Source organism: Martes martes (genome assembly GCF_963455335.1).
Source record: "Martes martes genome assembly, chromosome: 2".
Taxonomy (NCBI): Eukaryota; Metazoa; Chordata; class Mammalia; order Carnivora; family Mustelidae; genus Martes; species Martes martes.
In genome coordinates, this window is record NC_137889.1 from 93,068,712 (window position 1) to 93,096,083 (window position 27,372).

At 33.9% G+C, this 27,372-nt stretch overlaps 1 protein-coding gene across 1 annotated transcript in view; it reads left to right on the top strand.

Annotated features, from left to right (window-relative positions):
- Positions 1-26,829, top strand: part of CCSER1 (coiled-coil serine rich protein 1) — a gene marked incomplete at its 3' end in the record, with an annotated part of 1,225,861 nt that extends 1,199,032 nt beyond the window's left edge. The window contains exon 10 of the mRNA XM_080796962.1: positions 26,344-26,829. Within this exon, the coding sequence (XP_080653088.1) occupies positions 26,344-26,829 (486 nt within the window). The remainder of the gene's footprint in view (positions 1-26,343) is intronic.
- Positions 26,830-27,372: the final 543 nt, after the last annotated feature.

The following is a 27,372-nucleotide window of genomic DNA, read 5'->3' on the forward strand; positions in this document are numbered from 1 at the left end:
GCATGCTAGACCAGACAGAATTAACATATATTCAGAACATTCCATCTTAAGATCTCAGAATACACATTCTACTTGAGTGCATATGGATAATTTCCAGAATAAGTCACATATTAGATCACAAAACAAACAGGTTCTCAACAAATTAAAAAAAAAAAAATTGTCATGTCATGCACCTCTTCTGACCACAATGCAATGAAACAGAAATCAACCACAAGAAAGAAACTGGAAAAGTGGAAAGACTACAAATAAATGGAGGTTAAATAACATGCTACTAAACAATGAGTGGTCAACCAGAAAATATAAGAAGAAAATTTTTTAAAAGTACATAGGAAAAAGTGAAAATAAAAACACAACTATGCAAAATATTTGGGAAGCAGCAAAAGTAACTCTAAGAGTAATACCAGCCTATCTCAAGTAGAAAGAAAAATCTCAAATAAACAACCTAACCTTACACCTAAAGAAGCTAGAAAAAGAATGACAAACAATACCTAAATCCAGCAGAAGGAAGGAAATTACAAAGATTAGAGCAGACATAAATGATGTAGAAACTTAAGAAAACAATAGAATAGACCAATGAAACCAGGAGCTGGTTATTTGAAAAAAAAAATTGATAAACCACTAGCCACACTTATCAAAAAGTAAAGAAAAGGGACCTAAATAAATAAAATCAGAAATGAGAGGGGGAAGTAACAATTAACATCACAGAAATACAAACAATTATAAGACAATATTATGAAAAGCTATATGCTAACAAATTGGGCAATTTAGAATTAGATAAATTCTTAGAAACATAAACTACCAAAACTGAAACAGGAAGAAAGAGAAAATTTCAACACATGAATAACCGGCAAGGAAACTGAATCAGTAATCAAAACACCCCCAACAAACTAAAGTCCAGGACCAGATGGTTTGACAGGTGAATTCTACCAAACATTTATGGAACAATTGATACCTATTGTATTCTCAAGCCATTAGGAAAAAAAAAATTAAAAAAATGAAGGTAAACTTCTAAATTCATTCTCTGAAGCCAGCATTACTCTGATATCTAAATTAGACAAAGACACCATGAAAAAAAGAGCACTGCAGGTCAATATCCCTGATGAACATGGATGTAAAAATCCTCAACAAAATACTAGCAAATAAAATCCAACAATACATTAAAAAAAGCACTCACTTCAATCAAGGGAGATTCATTCATGGGCTGCAGGCTGCTTCAATATTCACAAAACCATCCACATGATACATCACAGCAGAAAGAAAAAGGATAAAAACTATGATCATTTCAATAGATTCAGAAAAAGGTTTTGACAAAGTACAACATCCATCCATGACAAAAACCTTCAACAAAATAGGTCTAGAGGGAACATACCTCAAAATTATAAAGGCCATCTATGGAAACCCTAAAGCTAGTTTCACCCTCAATATGGAAAAACTGAGAGCTATTCCTCTATGAGCAGAAACAAGACAGGGATGCTCACTCTCACTACTTTTATTCAACATAGTACTGGAAATCGTAGCCATAGGAATGAGACAACAAAAAGACATAAAAGGCATCCAAATCATTAAGGAAGAAGTAAAAATTTACTATTTGCAGATGAAATGATACTGTGCATACAAAGTCCAAAAACTCCATCAGAAAACAAAACTGATAAATAAGTTTAGTAAAATTGCAGGATACAAAATCAATGTACAAAAATCTGCTGCATTTCTATACACCAATAAGGAAGCAGCAGAAAAAGTAATAAAGAAAGTGATCCTATTTACAATTACACCAAAAACAGTAAGACACATAAGAATAAGCCTAACCAAAGAGGTATAAGATGTATATTCTGAAAACTATAGAACACTTATGAAAGAAATTGAAGATGACACAAAGAAATGGAAAGACGTTCCATGCTCATGGGTTGGAAGAATTAATATTGTTAAAATGTCCATCCTAGCAAAGCAATCTAAAAATTCACTGTAATCCCTATGAAAATATCAATAGTATTTTTCACAGAACTAGAACAAATGATCTTAAAAAATTGTATACAACCACCACAGACCTTGAATAATCAAAACAATCTTGAGAAAGAAGAAACTGGAAGTATCATAATCCCAGATTTTAAGATATACTTCAAGGTGGTGGTAATCAAAACTGTATGGCACTTGTACAATAAAAGGCACATAGATCAATGGAGCAGAATAGAAAGCCCAGATATAAGATCACACCTATATGGCCAGTTAATCTATGACAAGAATATACAATGGAGTAAAGAGAGTCTTTTCAATAAATGATGCTGGAACTAGACAGCTACATGTAAAAGAATGAAACTGAATATTTCTTTATACCATACACAATAATAAAATCAAAATAGATTAAAGACCTAACTGTGAGACCTGAAACCATAAAACTCCTAAATAAAAACATGGGCAGTAATCTCTTGGACATCAGCCTTAGCACCATATTTGTGGATATGTATACTCAAACAAGGGAAAAAAAAAAAAAACTGGGACTACACCAAAATAAAAATCATTTGCACAGCTAAGGAAACCCTCCAGAAAATGAAAAGGCAACCTACTGGAGGGGAGAAAATACTTGCAAATCATGTATCTGATAAAGGGATTAATATCCAAAATATATAAAGAACTTCCAAACCCAACACCAAAAAACAACCAATCCAATTATAAAATGAGCAAAGGACTTAAGTAGACATTTACCCACAGAAGACATACAGCTGGCCAACAGATATGAAAATATGATCAACATCATTAACCAGCAGGGGATGAAAATCAAAACCACAATGAGATATCACCTCACACTGGCTAGAATGTCTAGAATTAAAAAGACAAGAAATGATAAGTGTTGGTGAGGATGTTGATAAAATGGAACCCTTATGTACTATTGTTGGGAATGCAAATTGGTTCAAACATTGTGGAAAACAGTATGGAAGTTCCTTAAAAAGTTAGAAATACCATATAATCCAGTAATCCAATTACTGAATATTTCCCCACGGAAAATAAACTAATTTGAAAAGATACATATACTTCTATGTTTATTGCAGCTTTATTTACAGTAGTCAAGATATGAAAGCAACCTGAGAGTTCACTGATAGTTGAATGGATAAAGAAGATGTTACAGGTGTGTGTGTATACACAAAAGGAAACAGAATGAGCTTGCCATTTATGACAATGTGGATGGACTTAGAAACCTTCATCTTAAGTAAAATAAGCCAGAGAAAGTAAATACCATATGATTTCACATACATGGAATATAAAAAATAAAATAAACAAATAAAATGGATTAAGAGGTACAAACTTTCAGTTACAAAGTAAGTGGCAAGGACAAAAAGTAGAGCATAGGGAATTAGGTTAATATTATAATAATGTATAGAGACAGATGGTGACTACACTTATGGTCATGAACACTGAGTAATACATAGAACTGTTGAATCAATATGTTGCACTCCTGAAAGTAATATTACATTGTTGTTAACTATACTTCAATAAGAAAGAAAATCACAACAACAAAAAAAGGAAATTGTGTTGTTTTAACTTTTTTCACTATATTTTTTCTTGAGCTACTTTAAAATTTTGTTTTAGTGACTTACTTAATATTATATTTTATTTAATTATTTTTATTTTAATTAATTTAGTTTTTTAAGCAAAAAGAACTACCTAAGGATAAGATTTTATATTTGATTTCTTTGTGTTTTCTACTGAATTTATATTGTTTGGGATCTCCATATGAGTAGATGCATGAAAAAATAAATAGAAGGCAAAGAATCACATAAAATGAGAAATAGTAACAAAGTTGGTATGGGAGATATACTGTGGTTCTTTTTTTTTTTTTTTAGGTCTACTTTTAGATTTTAATAATTCTGAGGCTTCCCTACAGTGATTGCAGAGAAGTGTTCAGAACATTCAGAACCGTGCCCATGTAACGTATTGAATAGTTTTGTTGGAAACTCATTTGCTACCTACACTAGCATCTGCCAATCTCTCCATGTTAGAGTAAAGACCACCATTGGTTTGGCCAGGACTCACCTCAGCTTTACAATTGTAACATCTGGACCTTCCATTGTAGCCTCTATTGAGATGCATGAGACACTAACTCCATAGCTGGTAGAGTTATTCCTTCTACTTCTAGACAACTTCATCTAAGGAATGCAGATAGATATTCCCTACATCCACATCCTGTACCTGTCCTTTTTTACTACAGCTTATTTTACAGAACATAGCTTGCAAAGTCCAGTGCATACATATATAATCCCCATCACTATATGCTTACCACTTGACCGTTTTTTCTCAACTCAGAACAAAATGCCTTCCTTGTACTACTCTAAGAATTTTTCTATTTATCCGCTCTTTTTATCCCTCAAACTTAAGAGATACAACTCTATCTCTGTCTCCACAGTTCATGAGTGTTGCATAATGGCTGGGACATATGAGTAATTATTCCAGTAGAAAACCTTTTGACCTTGTTTTTCTTACATCAAATGAGTATCTTGTATCTATGCATTAAAATGAAAGCTGATGGGTTCTGCATGGAAACATTAAACAATGAAATCTGGGAAATTGGGAATATCTGGAATTCATAGTTGGCTGCCACAAGTAATGTTTATAATCTTGGGCAAGTAAGTCATTTATCTACTCTACTAAGCCATGGTTTCCTTATAAAAACTTTACAATCTCTACTCTATATTCAATTATTTATTACCAAAAAAAAGTCAAAATGAAAATATTTGTATTTCCAATGGGCAAGAGGTTAGATTTGAAATTCATAACAAAAATGATGTTAGTAAAATAAAAATAACTGACAGTATATTTAGAACTCAGCAACTTATGTTTCACCTGCTTATATTTTGTGTGTGGTTGATTTTTTTTTCTATTTAAGTCAATTTTATATCTTTTCAAGCATGACTAACTTTAAAGTTGGTGGTCCACTTGTTTTCTCTTTGTTAGCAGACTTGTTGAGGCTAGTCTGAGTTGATAAAATGATTTGCTTTGATAAAACAACTTTTCAAAAGAAAAAAAATCATTAGAATTTCTTTTTACACTCTGAAATGGTCCTTTTTTTGTAGTAAGTGTTTCTAACACCCATAAACATTCTAAGTAGGAAAAAATTGTTGGTTATTTGAAAAATTGCTATTATTAAATAAATCTCTCATCTCCAAGGTTCAAGTTTTTGCACGATGAAGAAAGGTATTTTTGAAATTCCATGCTTCTTTTAAAAATTGGCTCTAACTTGTAGGTAATGATATCCTGACCATAACTTTCCATACCAGAATTTATTCCCTGCTATGTCTTATTCTTTATTTACATTATATAAAAGCATTTCAGAAAATCAGATAGTAGATAAAAATGAATAGTATTTCATCACAAATCCCAAACCATCCTGCATCCACTGTATTTCCATACACGTTTTTAATATTCTTTTGATGTAATTTTTTTTTAAGATTCTATCTATTTATTTGGCAGACAGAGATCAGAAGTAGGCAGAGAGGCAGGCAGAGAGAGAGGAGGAAGCAGGCTCCCTGCAGAGCAGAGAGCCTGATGTGGGGCTCGATCCCAGGACCCTGGGATCATGACCTGAGCCGAAGGCAGAGGCTCAACCCACTGAGCCACCCAGGCGTCCCTCTTTTGATGTAAATTCTTAAGAACTTTTAAATAGTATTATGTCACCAAACTGTTAAGAATAAAATGTAAGTTTTGTTGTCATATTACTGCCCATTCATGTCCCCTGAATTTTCTTAAATGACACTTCTTCAATGATATTTTTCTTAAATCTCTACCTTAAACTATGGATGTTACTGAAGGAAAATACAGTCACAGCTAAAACAAAGTAGCTAGCAACCTAAAAATCACTTTTGAAATACATCCTGAATATATATATTTTTTTTAATCTGGATATAAATGAACCAAAATTTTAAGTTCAAATACTGAAGGAATATTGTGAAAAATGGCCTAGTGAATCCTGGGAGACACTCAAGTGATCTGGTATCCCTAGGGCAATAGATTTTTCACATTAACTATTTTGACAGTTATTCTGTGAAGCGGGGGAGCAAGTGGAGGTCTCTTATTTACCTACATCCTGCCTCCCTTTTCTTCAACATTATTCTACTCTTCTTATATATTATCCATATCTTCCTGATATCTCCACTTCCTAGCATTCTTTCCAAACCCTCTTCTTCAGGAATAATCTGATAACCTGATTCATTAGAAAACTTCAAGTGCCTAACAATTAATAATGTTATACTTAAGGCTATCTGAAAATGATTTCTGCATGGGGTCTAGGTATATTTTTTGTAATAAAGTAAATCCAGAACCAGGGGTATTTAATAAGCCTAAAGGAACTGGCACAAAGGGGAGCTTTTGGTACCAATAAAATTATTGAGAAAGGATATTTAATTTTTTGATAAAGAGACAGCATAGAATAAAAGACTTAGAATTCATAGATCTAATATACTATCTGAGTCATATTGAGTAAGCCAGTTATTATTTAGAGCTTCAGTTTTCCACCTATAGATTGAAGTTGAGGTATTCCAAACCAATTTTAATGCACAATTGCAGGAATAAATTAGGACAGTTTATGTGAAAACAATTTATAACAGTTAAAGTATACAACAAATGAGATGCTATAATTATTTTTGCTATTTGTAGTATCCACCCAAATTATATCATGTAATTATGTATTGTCTTTATTCAGTGAGTCAAACTTACTTCTAAAAGTGACTTGCTTTACATTATACTGATATAAAACAAATAAGCAGTGTAAAATTGTTACTTTTTAAAATTTTACTTCTTTTCTATGTTTTTACATAGTTTAGATCAACAATATCTTACTTTTAGAAGTTTCCCAGCAGAGCTTATATGGTAAAGTTACTCATAAGATAGAATCATTTAAGCAAGAAATTTAGGGTTCACATTATTAAATCATGTTAATAAATACTAGGAAACAAGAGAAATAAACAGTAGGCTCTATTAGTTATATATAACATATAATGGTATTATATTTGAATATAATCAATTATATAAATTTATTTATTGGATACAAGAAACTTTTAATCTTATAAAGCCACAGAGAGGTATTACAAAGATTTTCAATTACTCTCACAAATAATTTTATTATTTTTTGCATACTTTTTTTCAAGGAACATTGTACCATCTAAGATATGCTAGATATTGGGCATCTAGATCTGGGTATGTAGACAAGAGAGTCATTCTTCATGTTGTTGCTGTAATAAGCCCCCCAAATTGTCTATTATTGTGTTTCCTTGCAGAAGCACATAAAAATTATTTTCTAATCATTTTCCTTAGGCATATAATTTTAGCTTAAACCCTCATATCTTCTTCATTTAGAAATCATACTTTCTGAAATATGAGTTGTACTGAATTCTACTTTTTTATGTTTCTTCTGAACTAAATTCTAATCATATATTACTGCTATTATAAGCAGTAATTGTCTCAAATTCTCATTTAAATTACCTTTTAACTAAAGAGAAATGCTTACACTGAGTGGGTTACAGCAGGCGTGCAGGCATGCAGGCACAGACACATGTGTTAGTTTTGAAGACAAGTCATTATTGTTTCTCAGGATCTAATTTTGTCCATAGTTCATTTACCCTTCTTATAAACAGAAGAGCCAAGCTTACACCCACTGGCTTTGGGAAAACTGTTTCATTGTTTCGCTTCTCTTGAGAAGAAGAGGAGATGCTATGGGTTTTCTCCCTTGGGAACTCGGCCTTTAGCTGACCTTATTAACATTCACCTTGCTTATCTTGCCTCTGTCCTCTAACTCTGGTTGAATCCTCAATGCCCACCAGGAGGATTTACTATCCCCTTAAGAATTTAGGAGTGAGGTTGAGCCAGGAAAGGTAATTTAACTCTAGACAATTTCCTCTTGGTGATTTGTGCAATCTCAAAATATAGGTCTTGTCTGCCAGGACGTTTGAATGTTTCTTTTTGGTTATTACTGAAACTCATTACAAGGCTTCCTGCCTGCAAAGCAGTAACTACTTGTGTATACAATCTCTCTGTGGTAGGATATTTCTGAAACCTTTGACAAAACTTCTTTATCTCTGAAAACAGATTCCACATCTAAGGATACAAACAGATTCAGCAATGTCCCAAAACCCTCTGCAAAGAAATGCCCTGGGATTTATAAATGCTTCAGAAATTCTATTCCTCAATGATGACAGGAAAAGGACTGTTTTTAATAAATATGGTTTGGTTTATACTGACACTTCAGTGGTTGTCACTGATAAAGAGGCACAGTTTAGGTCTACCGATTTACTCTACACCATTGAATTATGTGGTGAAAAATCTAAAGGGGAATTTGCTTTTTAAGTAGTTCATGACACTTCTTAACATGCATTCGCTCCGTGTATGTGGAGGAAAGTTATTTTTTTAAAACTTTTGTTGGATCACTGAGTGAAGTGCTTCCTAATTAGACATATTAGAACCCCAATGCTTCCTTGGCTAGCCAGAAGGAGGAAAACGTTAGATTTTTTGCACCATTCTGTGTATGGTTTCTGTTGCTGTTGTTGAGCAGATCTATGTTTATAAATGCTTCTGATATTTATTAGTACATTGGTTTAGTAAATGACCTAATTTTTTTTAAATTAGTAATTATAGGGGCTCAGAAGAATATCTGGAATATACTATGCTTGATATGTTTTTAAAATATAGTAACAACTGTAAAAGCTTAAAATTTCCCTAAGGGCTATAAATGATTTTTTAAAGAGGAGAGTTGTTTAAATATATGGCTTTTCTTTTTTGAGAGGTACTGCATTGGTAACGTTTGTCTGTCTGATTTAGGGAAGCAGTATAACTTAGGCCAATGATGCTTCAGTGGGGTAACTTTGCTCTCCAGGGACAGTTGGAAATGACTGAAACATTTTGGTTGTTATAACTGAATGCAGGTGTTACTGGCACAGTAGGTTGAGGCCAGTGATGTGGCTAAGCAATCTGTGATGCACAAGGCAATGCCCTACGGTACAAAATTATATAATCCCAAATATCAATGTGCTGAGGTGGAGAAAACCCGGGCTTAGAGCTTGTATTCTGAAACCAAATGCTTGAACTCTAATTTGCAATCTGCTATCCACCCACCCTGGAATCTTCCTCAGTACTTAAGTATAAGGGCTTCCCTTTCCTCATTATTAAAAGGGGTATAATAAAATGTTCTAACCATGATTAAAGATACAGTAGTCCCCCCTTATCCAGTTTTCCTTAACATGGTTTTAGTAACCTGTGGTAAACCACAGTCTGGAAGCAGAAGATCCTCCTGACATATCATCAGAAAGTCAGTAATAGCCTAACTGTGTATCACAAGTCTGTCATTCAAATCACTTCATCTCATCACATAGGCATTTTATCATCTCACATCATCATAGGGACGGAATACAGTAAGATACTTTGAGACCACATTAACATAACTTTTATGATAGTATATCATAGTTTTATTTTATTATTATTTATTAAACTTTTACAGTGCCTAATGAAGCATTATCATAGGTATGTACATATAGGAGAAAACAGTGTATGTAGGGTTTAGTACTATCTGTGGTTTTAGGCATCCACTGGGAGTTTTGGAACATATCCCTTGCAGATAAGGGGATACTACTGGAATAAATAAAATCTGAGATTTTTCTGCCTTCTAGTCATTTTTGTAATTTTTTTAAAATTTATGGAACACATGTCTTCTTGAGTTTAGTATATGTAGGAATCCCTTCCAACCCTAGATCTTTCCATCATTAGATATCAGACATTACACATAGACGTACATGTAGGTCTTAAAAACACTCATCTCTACCTTATTATATTTTTAATGTTGCTGTACATTAATTTTGTTTTGTTTTATTCAAGGTTCAAGGTTTGCCTGGAATTTTATAAAGCCAAAGAAAGCTTTTTCAAGAATACAAATACTAGTATTGTCTCTTCCTTGGTATAGTTTTTAATGATTTTATACCATTTTTAACTTGTCTAATAGGTTCATGGTTAAGGCAACTATAGGCTTCATTAAAACTAAATTAGAAAATAGTTTGGTGGAGTTTAATAAGAAAAAATCTTTATGTCTCTTTCAATAGCAGATTCTATAGATAGTACAGGATTTGTTTTAAACACTATAGAACCTATTTTTTAAAAGTTAGGCAAGAAAGGTTTCCTCAAGGTGTATGTTTCAATGGAAAGAGGACTACGTACAGAACATTTTCATTTAATTCTTTTCTAAAATGTGTCACAATGCTAATTTAACCTTTAAGAGAGTTTACAAAGATTACTACAGAAAGAATAAGGAAAAAGACCCTTATGATGGTCTCCAGGGCTAACTACATAGAAAGAAAATAATAGCAAAGGTCAAAATTAGGTTGTAAATACACCATTCTTTAAATGTGTTGAAAAGTATTCTCATTTGTATTTTAGAAGGGAATTTGCTCACATGATAAAAAAATGATTTATAAGCAACTTTTAAAAAAAACAGATGCAATCACTTATAATTTTAATATTTACTCACGAGTAACATTTGTGCATGCTTTCTTTCAAAACACTTTCCATATATCTAATCATATTTAACAATATATAGAGTTGGTTTATTGACATCACAGTTTTGAAAGTTTCTATTTTTTGCCTTTAGATCTATATATTGATATATTTGCAACTAAATATATTATAGTTTGTTGTTATTCATTCATTATATTTATTATGTTTATCAGATATATTATATATTTATATATAATATATATTATATTAACTCAGCTTGTGCTTTTATCACTTATTTTATGCACTATTAAAATGAACTCTTCAATCTTCAGGTTACTAGACCAATGTCAAGTGGGTCACAATCAGTTTTGAGTCTATAATTTAATATGTTGCTATTACTACTAAAGCACCAAAATTTATTCCTTTTATAAATTAGAGAAGATTCTGACCACTTTCTTTGCATTTATAAATACAAATTTTGCATAAATTAAAGATAAAAAGTTCAAGATATTTTAATATGAGAATTTTCATAGCTCTGGTTTTGGCCAAAGAAGTGCGCCTCTATTTGTCATGTTGACGCCTGGGAAAAAAATGAACTTTGTAAGTATTAATGAGTTACTAGTAAACCCCAGACACTGTTAAGAACAGTGGATTCAGCATTGAACAAGACTGGCAAAGTCCCTGCCCTTAAGACACTTATATTTTAGTTGGCTTGGGATGGCAAAAGGACTTTCTATCAAACCTAAGAAAGGGAACTGCAGACAGAAGAAAATACAGTAAGATGTTGGTGTGACTGATTAATAAGTCACAGTGATTATAATAAGGAAACTAACATGGTTTTTGTTTTTAATTAGCATCATGTGTTTTATTTTTTTTTGTTTTTCCTTTATTAGTGGTATATAAAATAATGAGCTTTAAAATCTGTTATCTTAAATTCAATGAAATGCAGAGTACATGCTCCAGTGAAGAAATGAGAGAAAAAAAATTACAGGGAAATAAAGAACTGATTTTATTATAATCTTCATACTTGACTAATGACTAAATTTGCCATCTAATCATCTACTAGGAAATCTAAGAATAGGTTATCAAATAGCTGCTTGATAACTAAACATCTAAAAACTAACAATTATGTGAGCTTAATTTAATTCCAGTTTTGAGAATAATGTGGCTAGGCATATCTACTGAAAATTCTCTTTGAGGGATGTGATCCCAAGAGGTTCAGAAAGAATTAACATCGATTAACAGCATTTTGAAGAAATCATTTCCATAATGGCCAGGGTAACAAAATACAAATATCTATTAGCCAAAATATTTTTATGTTTCTTTCTTTTTTTTTTTTTTTTTTTTTTTTTTTTTTTTTTTTTTTTATGTTTCTTTCTTATGTTTGTCTAAACATGTTCTAAAAATATGTAAAACAAAATATATTCTAAATATAGAATTGGAAGAGAATTGAATGAGTGTTCATTTCTTCAAGATCTAAAGTTGGCAGCTGATATCATTTAAATACATTCCTCTTGGAGACTTTCTCCTCTACAAAACAAACATACAAACAAACAGAAAACAAACAAACAAACAAAAAGACAAAAACAAAAGCAAAAAAAAAAAAAACCTACTTAAGGTTTCATCACCTTCTCAGTGGCTGTCAACGTCCAATAACTAGTTGACACAAGAGTATAAGGTTCTCAAACATTTGCCTAAGTTGAGGGCAACTATGAGGAGTAATCCTTGCTTTACATCTGCTTGTATCATCACTTAAGATAGTTTAATTACATGGGGTTTAGCTTCATCCTCTGCCAGTCTCTGTTGTCTTCATTCTCCCACAGGCGTTGGTTTCAGAATCCTCTCCAAAAACTTACTTTATTGTTTCAGATATTTGTCTCAGATTCTGTTCTAGGATACTGAACTACAACAATAAATCTGAACTTACTTGAATATTATGGAATAAATTACTTTGCTTTTTCAAATTAAGAGGTGTTCAAAGGTTTGTTTTCTCAAGGATGAAATGAGCATCTATCAAAGTAATTTCTAGGACTGTTGGTCACTTTATTTTGATATTGTAATTATTTCAAGTGTTGCTATCATCAAGTTAATCACATTCCAGGTATAATATTAGTTATTTTGTACACAGTAGTTTATCAAATCTTAACAATAATCCTGCATGGAGATACAGGTATGAATATAAAATTTCCCTTCATAGATGAGACGATTGGAGACTTATAAAGATAAGTAACATGCCATAGTCATTTAGCTACAAAAGTTTCTGATTCTGATTGACTTTCTGATTAAGCTTTAAACTGCTTAAAGGCCAGTTCTTTTATACACAACACTGTTTCCCAACATGTAATGCATCATCTTGCCCTCAGTAGTAGTTAGTTTATTTATCAAGTGAATAAATGAACCCACATATATCTGACCTAAAATCATGCCAGTAACCCCTGCACTGTGTAGTCTCCCTGGTATGCTAGGAGCCCTGGATTTAATGGTGAACATCATAAAAAAAATTTTAAAAATTAAAAAGAAAGTCTAAGATGTCAAAAGCAAATTATGCTGAACAAAGATGAACAGATGATTTAAACGTTCACTTTTCTTTAAAAATCAAGAGTGAAAGTCTTCCTTTGGTTTATTTTTCTTGTAGATCCACATGTACCTTATAGATGTCAGAGATTAGACCAGAGAAGGAACATTGAGGCTGCCCATAGGATTGAGTTATTTGATCCCTTTCCATGTGTCTTTATTAAAACCATATATTTAATTTAATGTGAAGACAGTTAAAAAGATCACATAAAGAAAATAATGAATATTTCCACAAATGTAGTGTTAAAGTAATGGAAATGAAGTTTCCACTCACCTCCCTTTCATACGCAGCATGTGTAGAAGTAGAAATGAAAAAGAATCATTACCACTGTTAATTATCATGATTAATTTGTCTTTTTTCTATCCCAAGTGATTTTTTTCCTTCAGACTATTTCCCAAATAGCACGCATAATCTATCTAAAGTTTAGATTGTAGATATTAAGCACAATTTGTGGATCTGTTGGTAACTTGTTCAGCAGTTAAGTGAGCATCTTACAGAAGTCATAAAGAGAATATGAAAGCTCATGTTTCTAAGCACGATTAAATACCTAGAATATTGGAAAAGAGCCAAGAAGCCAGAAAATTTCCTTAACAACAAAAACCAAATCAAAATAATTTATTCCTTTTAGTCCCCAGAAATTCCCTGAAACATCTGTAAGTCATACAATGCTTCCTTTTATACAAGATGACAGCCTATCTCTACTTCAAATCTACAGAAGAGTTAAAATGGAAAAATAGAAGTCATAGAGGTGTTCTATTATAAGTAAGCACATAATAAAAATTAGAATGGCAGAAGGGATGGCCGAGTACAAGAGTCCTAAGCTCACTCCATCCCATGGATACAACTAGTTAGCACGCACATCAGTGTAAATAACCAAGCAAATGACCTGAAGACTGGAAGAACAAAGTCTTCAACTAAAAGCAGAGATGAGACCACATTGAAGAGGGTAGGAAGGGTAGAGATGCAGTGTGGAGCTAAAAGGACTAAAGGACTGTCTACACACAACCTGGAGAAGAGAGAGAGACAGACTATCACACCAGGGAGCCTGCACAGGAAAGATAAATTCCCATAATACTTGGTTTTGAAAACCAGAGGGGCAAATTTCCTGAGTTCTAACAACCAGTGGGAATTAAAGTCTGGAATTTTTTTAAAAATCATCAGGCCCAGTTCTGGAAGAACCTGGAGGTCCATAGGAAACTAAGTCCCCCTCCTTCAATAGACACCACAACCAATAGTCCTCAAAGATACCAGATAGAAGCAGCAGCTGGTAAAACACCAGGGGCATGGAGGAGGGAGAGCTATTTACTAATATCAGTGTATGCTCCAGAGAGACAGAGATAACTAGGAGACTCCTCCAGGAACAAAGGAGTTGGAGGTGCCATTCCCCTTCCCTGTGTCCCAGGTTAAACACATGGCCATCTGTGGGAACCAGCACACCATTAACATTTACTACCCAACTTGCTTACACCATGTCCTTGCCCCCAGGTTTTGGGGATCTGCCCCTCGAGCTAGGATTGTCTCAGTCCCAGCACTGCTGGTCTGTCTCCCCGGAAGGTCAGCACATAACTTAACACCACTGCATGTCCACCCACATGCTTTGTGGGTTTCAGTTGTGGTGATGGCAGCCCCAAGTCCCATTTGGGAAGATCGGTGCTCACCTTGTAAAATTGTGAACCCAGTGCACACACATGTTTTGCTGATCTACCCAGGCTGGTCCATTGCCCAGTCCCACCGGGCACCTCTCCTACAAGCACTTTAAGGATCCACCCCCTCCAATAGCTCTTGGCAGGATCCCGTTCATATGGGAGCCAGAAGTTTGGCTATATGTAAACAGCCCCAGTGTGGGCTAGGACCACTCCAAAGTGACCCCTACCATGGGGAAAGGGAAAGAGAATCACATACACAAGCAGTTGGTGGCCCCAGCAGAGGTCAGAAAACTGATCCGATTATAAGCCCTGCTCAACAATGAAAGCTTCTCGGGGACAATATGGGGAAAATACTCTGTAGTTTAATGTTGTTTCACCTCTGGCAAACATCTGGTCTGCCTCAACTCAAATCCAAGGCATCCCCAGACTGGTCCATTAACACAGGGACCAAACACTACCCATAACAAGAAATTAGCCATTGCAGACAACTGTACTGAAGGAAAATGTGGCTTAGCCACAATAGCAGGGCACATGCATTACATATGAGTCACCCCTGAAATGCCAAGTTCAGGTAAATGGGACACTGCATTGCAGGGCACTATAGGATTTCTTCTTCATAGGGAGACTACTTTCAAGAATAGGAGCTATAGCTGACTTTCCTAATAACAGAAAGAGATACATAGACTTAGATATAATAAGGAGAGAAAGGAATATGTCTAAAATCAAATAAGACAAAACCACAAGAGACCTAAGCAAAACAGAGATAGGTAGAGTGTCTGATAAATAAATTAAGTAACAATTATAAAGATACTCACTGGACTTGAGAAAAGGGTGGAGGACATCATTGAAACTCTTAACAAAGATAAGAATTAACCAATCAGAGATGAAGAACAAAATAACGAAATTAAAAATACACTAGGTGGAATAAATAGCAGAGTAGAAGAAGTGGAAGAATGAATCAGTGACCTGGAGGCCAGAATAATAGAAAGTAGTCAGGCTGAGCAGGTTAGATTAAAAAAAAAAAAAAAATATATATATATATATATATATATATATATATATATGGAAAATGAAAATAGACTTAGAGAACTCAGTGACTCCATCAATTGTAATAACATTTGCATTACAGGGATCCCAGAATAAAAGAGAGAAAAGAGGGCAGAATATTTATTTGAGGAAATAATAGCTGAAAACTGCCCTAACCTGGGGAAGGAAACAGATCTCCAGATCTAGGATGCACAGAGAGCCCCCAACAAAACCACCCCAAAGGAGGGCCACACCAAGACACATAGTAATTAAAATGGAAAAAAAGTGGTGATTAAGAGAAAAAAAAAATAAATCAGCAAGAAGAAAGAAGATAGTTATATACAAGGGAAATCTCATAAGGATACCAGCTGATATCTCAGCAGAAACTTTGCATGATATTTTCAGAGTGCTGAAAGGAAAAAGAAAGAAAGAAAGAAATCTGCAGCCAAGAATACTCTATCCAGCAAGGGTATCATTCAGAATAGAAGGTGAGGTAAAGAGTTTTCCAGACAAACAAAAGTTAAAGAAATTCTTGACCACTAAACCAGCTCTACAAGAAATGTTAAAGGGAATGTGTTGAATGGAAAGGAAAGATCTTACGTAAGAGTAAGAAAAGCAGGAAACATAAAAGCAGTAAAAATAATTATATCCAGAAAAACCAGGTTAGGGACTCACAAAATTAAAGGATGTAAAGTATAGTAATATATACTTAAAACATGGTGGGGAGAGGGGTAAAGAATGGGCTCAAATTTAAGTGATCATCAACTTAATATAGACAGTTATATACAGATGTTATATACAAACGTAATGGTAACCACAAATCAAAATCTACTAATGGATATGCAAAAAGCAAAGAGAAAGGAATCTGAGTATATCACTAAAGAAAGCCAACTTATGGTGAGGAAGAGAGCAAGGAAACAGAAGAACAGAGAAAAACTGCAAAAACAACCACAAAACAAGTAACAAAATAGCAATAAAAACATACCTATCAATAATTACTTTGAATGTATATGGATTAACAGATATATCCAGAATATTTCATACTAAAACAACAGAATAAACATACTTTTCCAGTACACATGGACTATTCTCCAGAATACATAATATATTTGGTCACAAAACAAGTCTCAACAAATTTAAGAAGTTCAAAGTCACACCATGCATCTTTTCTGATCACAAGAAACTAGAAATCAACCACAAGAAAAAATCTGGAAAGATCAGGAAAACATGGTGGTTAAATAACATGGTACTAAATAATTAGTGGGTCAACTAAGGAATCAAAAAGGAATTTAAGAGAAAATACATAGAGACAAATGAAAATGAAAATACACTGGTCCAAAACCTTTGGGATGCAGCAAAAGCTGTTCTAAGAGGAAAGTTAATAGCAATACAGACCTACCTCAGGAAGCATGAAATATCTCAAGTAAACAATCTAACCTTACATGCAAAGTAGCTAGAAAAAGAAGAACAAGGAAACCCTAAACCTGAAGAAGGAAATAATAAAAGAAATAAATAAATGATATAGAGACTAAAAGCAAAATCCAAACAATAAAAAGAGCAGATTGATGAAACCAGGATCCGTTTCTTTGAAGAAATCTACAAAATTGATAAACCCCTAACCAGACTCATAGAGAGAGGGAGAGAGAGAGAGACGTAGAGAAAGGGAGGGAGAAAGAGAGAGAGGAAGCTCAAGCAAAATTGGAAATGGAGGAGGAGAAATAGTAACCAATACCACAAAAATACAAAGGATTGTAAGAGAATATTATGAAAAATTATATGCCAACAAAATGAGCAAACCAGAAGATATGGATAAATTCCTAGAAACATATAACCTACCAAAACTGAAGCAGGAAGAAATAGAAAATTTAACAGATTGATTACCAGTAATGAAATTGAATCAGTAATCAAAAAAAAAAAAAAAAAAAAAAGAAAAAGAAAAAGAAATATCTCAACAAACAAAAGTCCAGAAGACAGCTTCACAGGCAAATTCTACCAAATATTAAAATAAGCGATAATACCTATTCTGCTTAAGTTTTTCCAAAAAAATAGAAGAGGAAGAAAATTGTCTAAATTCATTCTATGAGGCTGGCATTACACTGATACCAAAATCAGATAAAGACACCACAAAAAAGAGAACCATAGACCATTATCTCTCATGAGCATAAAAGCAAAAATCCTCAACAAAATATTTTCAAACCAAATACAATATTTAAAAAAAAATCATTCACCATGATCTAGTGGTATTTATTCCTGTGTTGCAAGTGTGGTTAAACATCTGTAAATCAATCAGTGTGATACATCACATTAATTAGAAGAAAAACCATATGATCATTTGATCATTTCAATAGATGCAGAAAAACATTTGACAAAGTACAACATACATTTATGATTTAAAAAAAAAACCCTCACCAAAGTAGATTTACAGGAACATATCTCAACATAATAAAGGCCATATATGAAAAAACGATAGCTAGCATCATACTAAATGGGGGGGGACTGAAAGCATTTCCTCTAAGGTCAGGAAAAAGGCAAGAATGTTCACTCTCACTACCATTATGCAACATAGTATTGGGAGTCCTGGCTGCAGCAGCCAGACAACAAAAAGAAATAACAGGCATCTGAATCAATAAGGAAGAAGTAAAACTTTCACTATTTGCAGATGATGTGATACTCTATTAAAAACTCTGAAGACCCCACAAAAAAATTATTAGAACAGATAAATGAGTTCAGTTTGTCTGCAGGATACAAAATCATTGTACAGAAATCTGTTTCATTTCTTTACACTAATAATGAAGGAGCAGAAAGAAATTCAGAAAACAATCCTATTTACAATTGCACCAAAAATAATATAATACCTAGGAAAAAACTTAACCAAGGAGATGAAATATCTGTATTCTGAAAAGTATAAAACACTTATGAAAGAAATTAAAGATGACACAAATAAATGGAAAGACAGTCTATGCTCATGGATTGGAAGAAAAATATTGTTAATCTACCCAACACAGTCTACAGATTTAATGTGATCCCTATGAAAATACCAACAGCATTTTTCACAGAAGTAGAACAAATCATCCTAAATTTGTATGAAACTGCAAAAGACCCCAAATATCCAAAGCAACCTTGAGAAAGAAAAACAAAGTTGGAGGTATCACAATTCTAGACATCAAGTTATACTACAAAGCTGTAATATTGAAGACAATATAGTACTGGCACAAAAACAGACACATAGATCAATAGAACAGAATAGAAAATGCTGAAATAAACCATGATTATATGGTCAGTTAATCTGACAAAGGAAGTAAGCATATGCAATGTGAAAAAGACAGTCTCTTCAACAAAGGGTGGACAGCCATATATAAAAGAATGAAACTGGGCCACTATCCTTTGCTATGCATAAAAATAAACTCAAAGTGGATTAAAGATCTAGATGTGACAGCTAAAACCACAAAAATCCTGAAAGAACACAGAGGCAGTAATTTTGCTGCATATTTGCTGTAATGGTATCTTTCTAGATATGATTTCTTAGCCAAGAGAAACAAAAGCAAAAATAAACTGTTGGGACTACCTAAAATTAAAAAAAAAGCTTCTGCACAGTGAAAGGAAACAACCAACAAAACTAAAAGACAACCTACTGAATGAGAGAAGATATTTGCAAATGACATATCCAGTAAAGGTTTATTATCTAAAATATATAAAGATTTTCTACAACTCAACATCCAAAAGACAAACAATCCAAATAAAAAATGGGGAGAAGACATAACAGACATTTCTCTAAATAAGACATACAATTGTCCAACATATGAAAAAGATGCTTAACACTGGGGAAATGCAAATCAAAACTACAATGAGATATCACCTTACACCTATCAGAATAGCTAAATTAAAAAAAAAAAAAAAAACAGAAGAAATGTCAAGTGTTTGTGAGGAGGTGGAGAAAAAGGAACCACCTTGTATTGTTGGTGGGAATGAAAACTGGTGCAGCCACTGTGGAAGACAGTATGGAGGTTCCTTAAAATTTTTAAAATAGAATTGCCCTGTGATCCAGTAATTGGACTACTATTTGCAAAAAAATTTTAAAAATGCTAATTTGAAGTGATATATACACCTCTATGTTTATTGCAGCATTATTTACAATAGCCAAATTATAGAAGCAACCAAATGTGAATTCACAGATAAATGGATAAAGAATATTTAGTATACACACACACATGCATGCACATATATCTATACATATATCTATCTATACATATATCTATAGAATATATATCATATATATGCATATACATATATATAAAATACACACAATTGAATCTTATTCAACCATAAGAAGGAATGAAATCCTGCCATTTGCAACCACATGGATGGATTTCAAGAGTTGATAAGTGTAATAAGCAAGTCAGAGAAAGACAAATACCACATGATCTCACTCATATGTGGAATTTAAGAAACAAAACAAAGGAAAAAGACACACAAGCCAAAAAAACTAGACTTTTAAATATAAGATACTAACAGATGGTTTGCTGAGGGGAGGTAGGGGAATAGGTGAAGTAGATAAAGTAGAATAACAGTATACATACCTTGATTAACACTGCCTAACATATGGAATTTCTGAGTCATTATATTGCATACCCTCAACTAATATAATAATCCTATGTATTAACTACACCAGAATCAAAATAAAAGACAAAAATTAAAGGTAAAAAAATAGCAGTCTACTAGAGACATGAAGACAATATTAAAAGAGAAAAGACATGTTTAGCAAAATATCTCAACTTGAAATCACTGAGTTTAAGGACACCCTAAAGATATCCCCTAATATGCCTTTACAGAAAACTGGGGAGGTTCATCTTAGTAATGATAATCTTCGAGCATGAATTTATAGTATTGTCTGTATGTATTTTATGAAAATGTGGTACATTTTAGAAATATTCCCATGGGAATACTGTGAGGCCACTAACTGATGTTAAATCAAGTGAACTGTCTATCCCACACTATCTATAATATACAAATTGATTGCGCTTCCATCTTTCTGTCAATATACAGCCGTGCCTTATTTTATTACACCTCACATATACTTTTTTTTTTTTATACAAATTAAAGGTTTGTGGCAATCCTGCATCGAGCAAGTCTATGGGCACCATTTTTCTTTTTTTTTTTTTCTTTTTTTTTTTTTTAATAAACATATAATGTATTTTTATCCCCAGGGGTACAGGTCTGTGAATCGCCAGGTTTACACATTTCACAGCACTCATCATAGTACATACCCTCCCCAATGTCCATATCCCCACCACCCTCTCCCGTCCCCCCTCCCCCCAGGGACCCTCAGTCTGTTTTTTGAGATTGAGTCTTTTATGGTTTGTCTCCCTCCCAATCCCATCTTTTCATTTTTTTTTCCTACCTCCCCCCAACCCCCCTGCATTGCATCTCCACTTCCTCATATCAAAGAGATCATATGATAGCTGTCTTTCTCCGATTGATTTATTTCGCTAAGCATGATACCCTCTAGTTTCATCCAGGTCGTCGCAAATGGCAAGATTTCATGTCTTTTGATGGCTGCATAGTATTCCATTTTGTATATATACCAACTCTTCTTTATCCATTCATCTGTTGATGGACATCTAGGCTCTTTCCACAGTTTGGCTATTGTGGATATTGCTGCTATAAACATTCGGGTGCATGTGTCCCTTTGGAGCACCACGTTTGTATCTTTAGTATATATACCCAGGAGTGCAATTGCTGGGTCAAAGGGTAGCTCTATTTTCAGTTTTTTGAGGAACCTCCACACTGTTTTCCAGAGTGGTTGCACCAGCTTGCATTCCCACCAGCAGTGGAGGAGGGTTCCCCTCTCTCCGCATCCTCGCCAGCATCTGTCATTTCTTGACTTGTTCATTTTAGCCATTCTGACTGGTGTGAGGTGGTATCTCATTGTGGTTTTGATTTGTATTTCCCTGATGCCGAGTGATGTGGAGCATTTTTTCATGTGTCTGTTGGCCATCTTGATGTCTTCTTTGCAGAAATGTCTTTTCATGTCCTCTGCCCATTTCTTGATTGGATTCTTTGTTCTTTGGGTATTGAGTTTGATAAGCTCTTTATAGATTTTGGATACTAGCCCTTTATCTGATATGTCGTTTGCAAATATCTTCTCCCATTCTGTCAGTTGTCTTTTATGGGCACCATTTTTCTAATAGCATTTGCTCATTCTGTATCTCTGTGTCATATTTTTGTAGTTCTCACAATATTTCAAAATAGTCATTGTTTTTATATTTGTTATGGTACTCACTGATCAGTATTGTAATTGTTTTATGGTGCCACAAACTGAAATTATATAAGATGGCAAACAATTTATAAATGTGGTATGTATTCTGACTGTTCCACCAACCAGCCACTCCTCAACTCTTTCCCTCTCCTGAGCCTCCCTAGTCCCTGGCACAAGAATATTGAAATTAGGACAATAACACTACAATGACCTCTAAGTGGTCAAGGTAAAGAGTTGTACATCTGTCATCTTGAAACTGAAAGCCAGAAATGACTAAGCTTAGTGAGGAAGACATGTTGAAAGCCTAGGTAGGCTGACAGCTTGGTCTCTTGTGCCAAACAGCCAAACTATAATGTCAAAGAAAAGTGATTGAAGGAAATTAAAAGTGCTACACCAGGGAACACATGAATGATAACAAAGTGAAATATACTTATTGCTTAGATGGAGAAAGTTTTAGTGATCTGGATAGAAGATCAAACCAGCTACAACATTCCCTTAAGCCAAAACCTAATCTCCAGAAAGGCCCCAATTTTGTTTAATTCTATGAAGGCTGAGAAATGAGGAAACTGAAGAAAAATATGATATTATCAGAGACTGACTCATGAAGTTTAAGGAAAGAAACCATGCCTGTAACATCAAATGGCAAGGTGAAGCAACAAGTGCTGACTTAGAAGCGCCAGAAAGTTATCCAGAAGTTCTAGCTAAGATAATTAATGAAGGTAGCTATACCAAACAACAGATTTTCAGTATAGTGAAAATATATTTCTTCTATTGAAAGAAGTTGCCATCTAGGACTTTCATAGCTAGAGAGGAGAAGTCAGTGCCTGGCTTCAAAGGACAGACTGACTCTCTTGTTAGAGGCTAATGCAGCTGGTCACTTTAAATTGAAGCCAATCTAAAAATCCTAGGGCCCTTAAAACATACAATATCTTTTCTGCCTGTGCTCTAAAAATGGAACAAAGCTGGGATGACAGTACATCTGTTTACAACATGGCTTAGTGAATATTTTAAGCCTACTGTTGATATCTACCGTCAGAAAAAAGATTCTTTTTGAAATATTAGTCCTCATTGACAATACAACTAATAATTCAAGAGCTTTGTTGAAATATACAGTGGAATTGAGGCTTTTCTGCATGCCAACACAACATCCATGGATCAAGAAGTCATTTCAACTTTCAAGTCATTATTTAAGGGATACATCTTTTTTTTTTTAAAGATTTTATTTATTTATTTGACAGACAGAGATCACGAATAGGCAGAGCAGCAGGAAGAGAGAGAGGGGGAAGCAGGCTCCCTGCTCAGCAGAGAGCCCGATGTGGGGCTCGATCCCAGGACCCTGGGATCATGACCTGAGCCAAAGGCAGAGGCCTAACCCACTGAGCCACCCAGGCACCCCTATTTAAGATATACATCTTGTAAATCTACAGCTGCTGCTATCGAGAGTGATGCATCTCATAGGTCTGGGCAAACTCAGTTGGAAACCTTCTGGAAGGGATTCACCATTCCAAATGTCATTAAGGATATTCATGATTCATGAAAAGGGGTTAAAAAAAATCAACATTAATAGGAATTTGGAAGAAGTTGACTCTAACCCTCAAGTATGACTTAGGGCTTCAAGACTTCAGTGGGGAAAGTAAATGCAGATGTGGTAGAAATAGTAAGAGAGCTAAAATAAGAACTGGAGACTGGAATGTGACTGAATTGCTGAAATCTTATGATAAAACTTTGTAAGGAGTTGCTTCTTATGGATGAGTAAAAAATCTTTCTTGAGATGAAACCTACTTATAGTGAAGATGCTGTGAAATTATTACAATGACAGCATTGAATTTAGAATATTACATAAACTTAGTTGGCAAAGCAACAGCAGGATTTTAGAGGGTTGACTTCAATTTTGAAACAAGTTTGACTGTTGGTAAAATGCTATCAAACAACATTACATGCTACAGAGAAGTCATTTGTGAGAGGAAGAGTCTATCAAGGCAACAAACTTCTTTGTCTTATTTTAAGAAATTGCCACAGACACCCCAACCTTCAACAACCACCATGCTCACAAGTCAGCAGCCAGCAACATTAGGACAAGAACTTCCCCTGGGGGGCAGGGTGGGGGAATAGAACTCCTGGAAAGCTCAGTTGATGGCTAGCATTTTTAGCAATAAGATATTTTCAATGAAGACATGTACATTGTTTTTTTTTTTTTTTGGCATAACACTATTGCACTTTTAACAGACTACAGTATAGTGTCACATAATTTTTTGTATGTCCTAGGAAACCAAAAAAATTCATTTGACTTGCTTTATTGTGATATTAGCTTTATTGTGGTGGTTTGGAATTGAACCTGCAATATCTCCAAGGTATTCCTGTAATAGGAATAGAAGCTACCTTAAAAGACTCTTGTGAAAATTAAATATGTAAGAGTATTAGAAGAATGTTTGGCATATAATATACATTCAATAAATATCAAGTATTATTATTTCAAGCAGACAGACCTTTTCTGTGGTTCTTAAATGCCTAATATGTGCCAGCAAACTGGGTCAGGTAGATAGGGTGTATATAAGAAAAGTGGATAACTAGAGGTTGCATTTTTGCAGTACATCAGTAAGTACTTGATTTAAAGGGACATGAGGAAAAGAAAAAAAAAATCAAAGATAATCTCCAGGTGTTGGCTAATAATGGTGCCATTTACTGAGAAAAAGGATATTTGGGGAATAGGTTTCAGAGTCAAAATCAAGTTTGTTTGGTTCTATGTAAAATAAATTAATTAATCAAAGTGATGATGACTGGATAATTAATTGGGGCCTAAAATAGAGATCACTTTTGGAGAAACGTTCTTCTAGGGAATAATGAAATAATAGGTATGTAAAAAGACACTGTCTAGATGTCAAGGATGCAGAAATTTTCATTGGCTCCTTCAGCACATTTTGTATCAGTTGACTAGCATTTACTCTATACTCTTCTCTTTCCTCCTTCTTTGCAGCAACAATAAATCTTTCAATTTTGCCTCTAGAGACTTAAGCCAACTTGTCAGTTTCTATCTCTGTATTTTTCAAACCAAGACAGAACTCTCTTCAAGAGGAGTTGTGGTGCCAACATGTAATCTTTGCTTCCTTTTTTTTTTTTTAATGTTTGAAAATATTTTATTTTTCCCTTTTTATTATTAGTTTGAGAGGTAGAGGTCAGTAAGTCTTTGCTTTCTTTGTAGCATGATTCATTGAGCTATGTCTTGTTTCTCTCATTAGCGTATAAACTTCTTGTGAGAAAGAAGATAGTGTATACTCTTGGACCTTAATTTTTCTGATTAACAAAGTATAACCAAAAGTCTAAATTAAACACTTGCTGAAATTTTTCTAAGTGTTCTCTGGTTCTCCTTAGGTCATTGTAGTGACTTTGTCTTTAGTTCCTTAAATTTCTAGGTAACCATTTTGCTGACACAAATCATGATATTGGTAATCCTAAAAGTCTCTTAGCATATGCTTAAGTAAATAAAGTATTTTAAATCCAACAAAAATGTAATGGCATCATATATGGATGTGTATTACTTAGCTAAATAATCTGTACTTTCAGATAAAACTATAGAATTCAAATTAAGGAAACTAGATAAACAAATTTCAAAATGTCTTTTTTGTTCTACACTGAGAGAAACAAATAAATAAAAAGAAATACACTATTAAGCTATGGACAGACATGAAGGAATCTTAGATGTGTATTGCTCAGTCAACTAAGGCAATAGGAAAAGATGACATAAATACTATATTATTCCAACTATACAATGTTATGAAAAAGGCAAAACTTTGAAGACAATAGAAATATCAGTGGTTACTAAGGATCAGAGGAGACAGGGAGAGATTATTAGGTAGAGCACATAGGATTTTTAGGGCAGTGAAAATATTCTGTATGACATTATAATAATAGAGAAGTGTCATATGAATTTGTTCAAACCCAAAGAAGATACATCTCAGAGAGTGAACACTAAGGTAAACTGTGGACTCTAATTATGTCAATGTAGGTTAATCACTGGTTAAAAAAAAAAAAAAAGTACCATTCTGGTGAATGATGTTGATAATGGCAGGAGGTTATGAATGTGTGGGGCAGATGGTTCAAGAGAAATTTCTGTACTTTCCTCTCAATTTTGCTGTAAAACTAAAACTGCTCTGAAAAAAAAAAACTATTTAAAAATATCTTTTATAGTAAATTATCCATTTAACCACTATTTGTAATAGTACTGCCCTGGGAAATTTAATCTCATGAATTATGGTTTTTTTTTCAGCCTTGTTGAAAATTTGGGGGTTTGCACATAAATGTGAAAAGACCACTCTGTATTCTATGTATGCTATGAATGGATTTTTTTTTGACATCTTTTCCTTTCTGTGTCTTTACTGTAGCCTACATATCGAAATCGAATTGTGAGCCAAAGTCTCAGCACAAGGGACAGAAAAGCAATGCATACTCCCACCGAGGACCGTTTTAGATACTCAGCAGCTGATCAGACAAGCCCCTACAAAAGTAAGACCTGTCAACTATCAAGTCTCTGTTTAAGTAATTTCCTGAAGGACAGGGAACTAGTGGAAGTTATCAAACATTCCAGAGGAACTTATGAAACCCTCGCATCAGAGGTCACCCAGAATTTACGGGCTACCGTAGGGCAGAACTCTCTGAGGCCAACAATTAAGATGGAAGGGCCCTCCACGTTCTCAGAGAAACCAAAGGACCAAGCTGCTGTGACCCGACAGCATTCGACTTTTACAGGACGGTTTGGACAGCCACCGAGAGGGCCAATCTCTTTACACATGTACAGCAGAAAAAATGTTTTTCTCCACCACAATTTACACACCACTGAGCTGCAAACTCTAGGCCAGCAGGATGGATAATTAAATCACCCTATGCCTGTCTTTCGGTAGGATAAGGATGGTTAGTGTTTCTCGTGCATAGCTCATGTTTAAATTGTCATATCCTTACTACTTTTTTAGTTATAAACAAATTGTGCACTTTTTTTTTTTTAGAATGAGGGTTCAGGCATGTTAATTGAATTAGGTTGGATAGCCTTGAAGACTTTATTATATATGTGTATAATAAATGGGACCATCTTGTTGGTTTATATAGGCCATAGTTTATTTATCTTTATCAGTTAATGATATGCATTGAAGTTTCAGAAGGTAATATCAAATAGCACTCTGTTCACTTAATGGTGTTACTGTGAAAATAGACGTGAGGAATAAATAGATAAAGGAACTGTAAAGAATTTTAAATTACATAGTTAATAGAAGAAGAAGAAAAGAAGGATTTGAAAGTCTTATATTTGATGTGTATTTATTTGAAGAATGAAGCTTGCTTGCATGTAACCTAGAGATGCATCTATCTCTCTATTACATACATTCAAGCTTATCTTGCCATACTATTAAGGGGGAAATGGC